This window comes from Branchiostoma floridae, unplaced genomic scaffold (assembly GCF_000003815.2).
Source record: "Branchiostoma floridae strain S238N-H82 unplaced genomic scaffold, Bfl_VNyyK Sc7u5tJ_321, whole genome shotgun sequence".
Classification (NCBI taxonomy): domain Eukaryota; kingdom Metazoa; phylum Chordata; class Leptocardii; order Amphioxiformes; family Branchiostomatidae; genus Branchiostoma; species Branchiostoma floridae.
Genome location: NW_023365803.1, coordinates 79,185 through 86,107, shown reverse-complemented (window position 1 = coordinate 86,107; position 6,923 = coordinate 79,185). Strand labels below are relative to the sequence as shown.

At 44.4% G+C, this 6,923-nt stretch overlaps 1 protein-coding gene and 1 long non-coding RNA gene across 2 annotated transcripts in view; one reads left to right on the top strand and one right to left on the bottom strand.

Moving 5' to 3' along the window:
- The window catches only part of LOC118408668, a 13,447-nt gene extending 11,998 nt beyond the window's left edge, over positions 1-1,449 (top strand). Inside the window, exon 3 of the long non-coding RNA XR_004830337.1 lies at positions 1,415-1,449. This is a non-coding gene — a long non-coding RNA (uncharacterized LOC118408668). The remainder of the gene's footprint in view (positions 1-1,414) is intronic.
- A 1,464-nt stretch (positions 1,450-2,913) lies between these two features.
- On the bottom strand, positions 2,914-6,885 carry LOC118408671 (collagen alpha-1(XII) chain-like). The gene is made up of 13 exons (XM_035809524.1): positions 6,809-6,885; positions 6,535-6,674; positions 6,259-6,371; positions 6,004-6,071; positions 5,674-5,822; positions 4,998-5,555; positions 4,750-4,865; positions 4,498-4,562; positions 4,224-4,363; positions 3,948-4,060; positions 3,693-3,760; positions 3,363-3,511; positions 2,914-2,945 (listed from the first exon to the last, which is right to left on the bottom strand). Exons 1-13 carry the CDS (start codon positions 6,883-6,885, stop codon positions 2,914-2,916), a joined length of 1,788 nt encoding a protein of 595 aa, XP_035665417.1.
- Positions 6,886-6,923: the final 38 nt, after the last annotated feature.

Below are 6,923 nucleotides of genomic sequence, written 5' to 3'. Positions count from 1 at the left end.
AATGTTGTCTTGTGTATGTTTCAGTCTCACCAGTCCATATAAAATTAAAGCACAGTGTTTTTCCAGTCAGGAGTTTTGATGTATAATGTGTATCTGCCAGTCTTTACAACACTGCAAAGTTATGTGTTTTGATTTTCTTACCTTTACTTTGATCTATCATTGCAGCTGTACCAGCCACTGCAAGAGAAGTGACTACATGTACCAACAACTACCAACAGAAACCAACAGAAACCAACATACACGTAGGAAGTTCTCCAGTGCAGCTCTGCAATCCTCACACAAGGCCGAGGTAACATTATCACTTGTCCAAAGTTGTAAGTTCGCATATAATGAGCTTGTGCCTATGTTCATGCCTTTACGTGAATGTGTGTGTATGTGTAATTTCAGGCATGAATGTGTGTGTATGTGTTTATGTATGTATTTGTATGTTTATGTGCGCATGTATGATAAAAAACGCAGGTGCGGTTGTATAAAAAGGTGTAATGTATGTCTGTACTTTCTCATCAACAGGAGGCAATTTGTATAGAGATGAAGATTTGAACCTGAATGGGAGCACCTTCAGCAGTTGGAGAGGGGAGAGAACATGACGATTTGAGGCCATCAGCAGATAGACAATGTATCTTGTACCAATCCAACCTAAACTATTGAGTAATTGAGATGATGCCTACTGTGCTTAGTGACACTATTATTAGCATGGCACTAAATGAAGCTTGAAGTCTTTAGACTGGAAAAAACATTATAACCAGTTCTGCTTTTCTCATAAGGAAGACATTGTCATATATCTTGGCCAATGTATGTATAAAGTAGCGCATTCACTGTATCTGATCTGATGTCTTAGTGACATAGATATCTATTTATCTTGTCAGGGCCATCTTTGCAGTCGGCAAATAATCATCACCGAGAAAAGGGTTTTATGAGGATTGTGTAATTTAGTAAAATGTTCTTATACTTCAGCACCAATTCTGCCCTTTATATAAGTAGTACTTGTATGATGTTTCTACTTTATATAGATGAATGTATTATGGATTGTATTTATGAAAGACTGGGCACGAAATACTTTAATGCAAACTTGCAGGCAGCCACAGACATTATTATCTGCACAAATATACCTGCATCTCGTAGTAATAAAATCTGTCAAGAAACCACTGCCATTAATTTCAACAGTCAATGCAGCTGGTAAAAATCTGCAATGCACCTACAGCATAGTACATTGATATAAAAACATGTAAGGGCAAACAAGGTGTCCCTGGATCTTTTTCTGAAACAGTTGAGCACCAACTGCTACAATGCCTCCTGTAAAAACTAATGTCCACTGTTGAATGCCTCATACAGCAATGTTTTACCATTTCTTTACTACTCCAGTAGGTGGGTACCGGTACAGAAGTTCAGATCCAGTTCAGGTCCAGAGGATCAGGTCCAGGTCTGGACCTGAACCTGGACCTGATTCAGTGAATACCCCAAACAATGGTCCATTTGTCTGTAAAGAAATCTGTTTTGCGGTGTATTCGACTCCCCCTGGCGTCTTAAAATCCTACAATGCTAACTGCCTCTGTATGATTGACTGTAAAACCTGGTAGAAATGACTATGTACTCCACTGTACTTCGCTTGTATTTTCTTCGACCGGTCAGTCCCAAAAGGTGTGAATGCCTGATCATATGATCTGTTCAGTTTCCAATAGGTCCAACACCTGGTCCACCGAATTTTTTTAGGGTCCGTTTTTTCCTGACAGGTCCAATAAGAAAAGCCAGTTTTGTACCGGTACACTGTATCAGTACCCACCCCTAGGCTCCAGGGTTTATGTGACCTTGTCATCAATAGGCAACTTTCCAATGCACTTCAAGAGTAAGACATCTACTAAACGATGACTTCCAGCCGTGCATCTGTTTAGTTGTAAACTCTTATCTTATCATGCACACATTCCAGCTGCAATTGTTTTTAAGAGTATCAACTATTTTATCTTACTTGATATTTGTTTTTTATTGTATGTGTATGTGGTTACGATATAAGTCTGCTGCCTAGTGTCCACATTGTATCATTATTGTCGCACTTTGAATAAAGTCAAAGTAAAACACAAAACATGGACCAGTGCAGGTTAGGTGCAGGTGGGCATCAGAAATTCAGAATTACCTGCACATCTGCAATGTTACCTGCACTAAGCGGCATATGCAGGTGGTATTTCGAGCCATGAAAGAGCTAATGTTTCTGGTTGAACTTTAGCACCTCTTTTGCACTATATTTGTTTATTGTGGTTTTTAAATAAAGTCAAGGTACTAGTTATTAATTTTTTTTGTTTAACAAATTTGTCAGTTAATAAGTTTGTACATTCCTCGTTAAGTTACACATGTAAATAGCTTTATAGCAAGGTTGATATCGTCTGTTATAACGTGTTTTCTGACAAAGGTGTTTCCAATTAATTTATTAAATAGAGTAGTTTTGATTATATGAGTCTCTTGCGTCATTTCCTGAATCTGTATCTTTCAACCTCTTGTTCTTAGCAGGTAAATTTGTGAAATACACACCCGCAGGGATAGGCTAGCGATGAGCTGATATTCATACCCACCCGTATATACGTAATTTAGGGGAATATTCATATTCTTTTAACATTATTTGGTTAAATCACTAATATAAAGTCTGTTTACAAACGTCAGGTCAGGTGGTAAGTCGCGTTTCAGTTTAACATTGATATGAATCTCTTGCTCTATTTTCTGGATGTGTATTTCTATGCTTGAGTAATCCTGTGATTGTTAGGTGCTTTGTAGAAATAATACACAACAGGCAAAGGCTAGAGGAGAAGCCTATTTTGATACCCACCCGTAATTTCTTCATTCATATTCTTCTAACTTGTTTGGTAAAATAACAATATAAAGTCCGTTTACATACGTCAGGTCAGGTTGTGCAGTCGCGTATCAGTTTTACATCGCATGCACTCTGGGGGCCAGAACCGCTGTCAATACACACCAATATTGACAGGTAGGTGTGAAGGTCCCATGTGGAGTTAATCCGTTAATCCCCGAGATAAGGACTTGATCCTCGACACAGTGAAAGGCCCGACGCGATGCAGCGCCCGATGCGATGCAGTGACCGATGCGATGCAGTGACCGATGCGATGCAGTGACCGATGCAATGCCCGACGCGATGCAGTGCCCGATGCGGCCCCCGACGCGAGACGCGTTGCATCGGAGCTGTATTTGACCGCCGACGCACGGTATTGGCGTCGGGCTAAAAAGTCAATGCTTTGGGTCGTAAACTACTCCTTAGCCGATACAAGTTGGAATAAAGCCACATCTGTCAAGAACAGGAAAGCAAGAAAAGGCGGAGGAAAACGACGTTAGCCTAGCGGTTGAAGTGCATGTCAACGTACTAGTATCTCCAACGGTAGACGACACTACAGGCAGGTTTCCAAGCTGCACTCCCGCCGCTGTGGTATTGACGATGATTTGGGTGGTGACGTCGACATTTGCACCTAGCGTTACTACACTTACAGTCACTGATGTGCTTGTTGCGGTCGCTCTGCCAAAAGAAAACAGGAGCATATAATGCACATAACCTTTCATCAAGGCCCAACGGCATGGCAAGAAAAGTCTTTGATAGTACAAAGTACATTGTAGTGACTTGGCTTTCATCATAGTGATAGGAAGCCAAATTTAGTGATTGACAATAAAGCTGCATACAGCAAGACTTTCAATCTTACCCTGGGGCCACCGACGTGATGGACACCGACTGGATGTCTGCTGGGTTGGCAGCAAATACTTGCAGGACCTGAAAAAGATGTCAAGGCGAATGCTTGTGACTAGTAAACTGTCTTCTGGGCACAACCAAGCACCTTCTATTTGAGCTGACAGTCCGTCATTGGGGAGCGTGCATTTTTCTTGCTCTAACCAACGGTGAAAGAACCACATGACCAGGCATATCAGCAGTAAACGTTGCTAGACAGAAGGAAACCTACCGCATTTTCAATAGTTACGCTCAAGTTGGTATAGGCTTGTGATGACGTATCTTGAAGGTCAACGGTGTAGGAAAGAGTCAGCTCCACCGTGACAATGACGGTTGTTCTTGTGGCTGCAGCAGGTACATATGGAGGGGATGACCAACAACTTAGTAAAGTGTAGCAAGTAGACTTCTGATCTTCGATTTTACTCTGATACGTCTATGAAGTAGGAGGTTCGTCTGAATTGGACTAAACGGTAGAGAAAATGAGTTTGGCCGGGCCAAGTGTACCTACCAGCAGACACAACGGTAGCTCCTGCAGGACCAACGGTCAAAGCTCCCAAGGCCCCCTGTAGATTCTGGAAGGTGTCGGACACAGTCGCCAGGGCGAAGGGAGCAACGGCACATTGCACGGTCGAAACTACGCCTCCACAGCTGCAAGAGAAATGGAGATGAGCTCAAAAGGAAGTCATCTGTCTGGTCCCAAATTACAGAGTATGCCGACCATAGAGGTGTAGTGCCATGGCTCTTTAGGACCTGGCGCCATTTCGATAGAAGAGGTTACTTACCCAGGTGCGAAGCCAATGGGTTGAACGGCTGCTATCCCCGGACTGCTTGTAAAGGTAGTGGTCAACTGTAAAACCATGGAGAAGATGGTGTTAAACAGGAAGGGAAGAAGTGATGCAACTAAAAGAGCCTGATGGCAAACAATCATTGCTTCCTATCGCTTACAGCAGAAATGTGCCGACACAGCAAGGTAGAGAGTATTCCGCACTGCTGGACGAAACTCAATTTCCTTTTGAGAAATGATCGGTTCTTACCCCTTGAACCACTTGCTGGAAAAGTGCCGTGGAGTCACTGGAGTTGGCGTTCAGAAGGTCCGTACCGTACGTCGTGGTGATGCAGATGGAGACGACAATTTGCTGACTTGTTCCAACTATATCAAAGAAAAAGAATCAGGGAGCTGAAAACATGTAAAAAAAAAACAAGCAAGACTCAGCAGAAGGCAACATCTCTTAACAGTCGAAACAGTCCGCTTCATATACTAGTAACTGAGTCCGAATCTTACCGTCGCAAAGCATGGTGGGCAGAGAAGTAGTCAAGTCCTGAAGTCTGTCGAAACCATCCAGGGACAGAAGAGTCTTTGGATCTCCTGCGATAGCTGTCAGTTGGTCTCTGTCCAAGTTATTGCCCACACCGACAGCAATGGTGACGATTCCTGCCTGGCGCATCCTCCTAGCAGGGCGGTTGACGTCGTCATAGGATCTGCCGTCGGTGATGACAACGGCTATCTTGGTGACGTCGGCTCGCGCGCCCTTCCTCAGGTCGAAGTGCAGATTAGTGGCGAAGTCGATGGCTTTACCCGTCAGCGTGTAGCCGCTCATGTAATCAATACCATCCACTGCATCTTGCGCCTCCTGGAGATCGTAGTACTGGTCAAGGAAGAATTCTGTGCGCGCCTGGGCTGCATACTGAACGATGGAGACGCGAACGGCGTTTTCTCCGATTTCCAAGTAGGCAAAGAGCTGCCTGATGAAGGTCTTCATTCGCTCAAAGTTGTCCAAGCCGACGCTGCCGGTGCCATCCACAATGAAGACGATGTCTGCTACAGCTCTACATGGAGGAGCTATGGAGAGAAAAAAAGATACAAGTTGGAATAAAGCCACATCTGTCAAGAACAGGAAAGCAAGAAAAGGCGGAGGAAAACGACGTTAGCCTAGCGGTTGAAGTGCATGTCAACATACTAGTATCTCCAACGGTAGACGACACTACAGGCAGGTTTCCAAGCTGCACTCCCGCCGCTGTGGTATTGACGATGATTTGGGTGGTGGCGACGACATTTGCACCTAGCGTTACTACACTTACAGTCACTGATGTGCTTGTTGCGGTCGCTCTGCCAATAGAAAACAGGAGCATATAATGCACATAACCTTTCATCAAGGCCCAACGGCATGGCAAGAAAAGTCTTTGATAGTACAAAGTACATTGTAGCGACTTGGCTTTCATCATAGTGATAGGAAGCCAAATTTAGTGATTGACAATAAAGCTGCATACAGCAAGACTTTCAATCTTACCCTGGGGCCACCGACGTGATGGACACCGACTGGATGTCTGCTGGGTTGGCAGCAAATACTTGCAGGACCTGAAAAAGATGTCAAGGCGAATGCTTGTGACTAGTAAACTGTCTTCTGGGCACAACCAAGCACCTTCTATTTGAGCTGACAGTCCGTCATTGGGGAGCGTGCATTTTTCTTGCTCTAACCAACGGTGAAAGAACCACATGACCAGGCATATCAGCAGTAAACGTTGCTAGACAGAAGGAAACCTACCGCATTTTCAATAGTTACGCTCAGGTTGGTATAGGCTTGTGATGACGTATCTTGAAGGTCAACGGTGTAGGGAAGAGTCAGCTCCACCGTGACAATGACGGTTGTTCTTGTGGCTGCAGCAGGTACATATGGAGGGGATGACCAACAACTTAGTAAAGTGTAGCAAGTAGACTTCTGATCTTCGATTTTACTCTGATACGTCTATGAAGTAGGAGGTTCGTCTGAATTGGACTAAACGGTAGAGAAAATGAGTTTGGCCGGGCCAAGTGTACCTACCAGCAGACACAACGGTAGCTCCTGCAGGACCAACAGTCAAAGCTCCCAAGGTCCCCTGTAGATTCTGGAAGGTGTCGGACACAGTCGCCAGGGCGAAGGGAGCAACGGCACATTGCACGGTCGAAACTACGCCTCCGCAGCTGCAAGAGAAATGGAGATGAGCTCAAAAGGAAGACATCTGTCTGGTCCCAAATTACAGAGTATGCCGACCATAGAGGTGTAGTGCCATGGCTCTTTAGGACCTGGCGCCATTTCGATAGAAGAGGTTACTTACCCAGGTGCGAAGCCAATGGGTTGAACGGCTGCTATCCCCGGACTGCTTGTAAAGGTAGTGGTCAACTGTAAAACCATGGAGAAGATGGTGTTAAACAGGAAGGGAAGAAGTGATA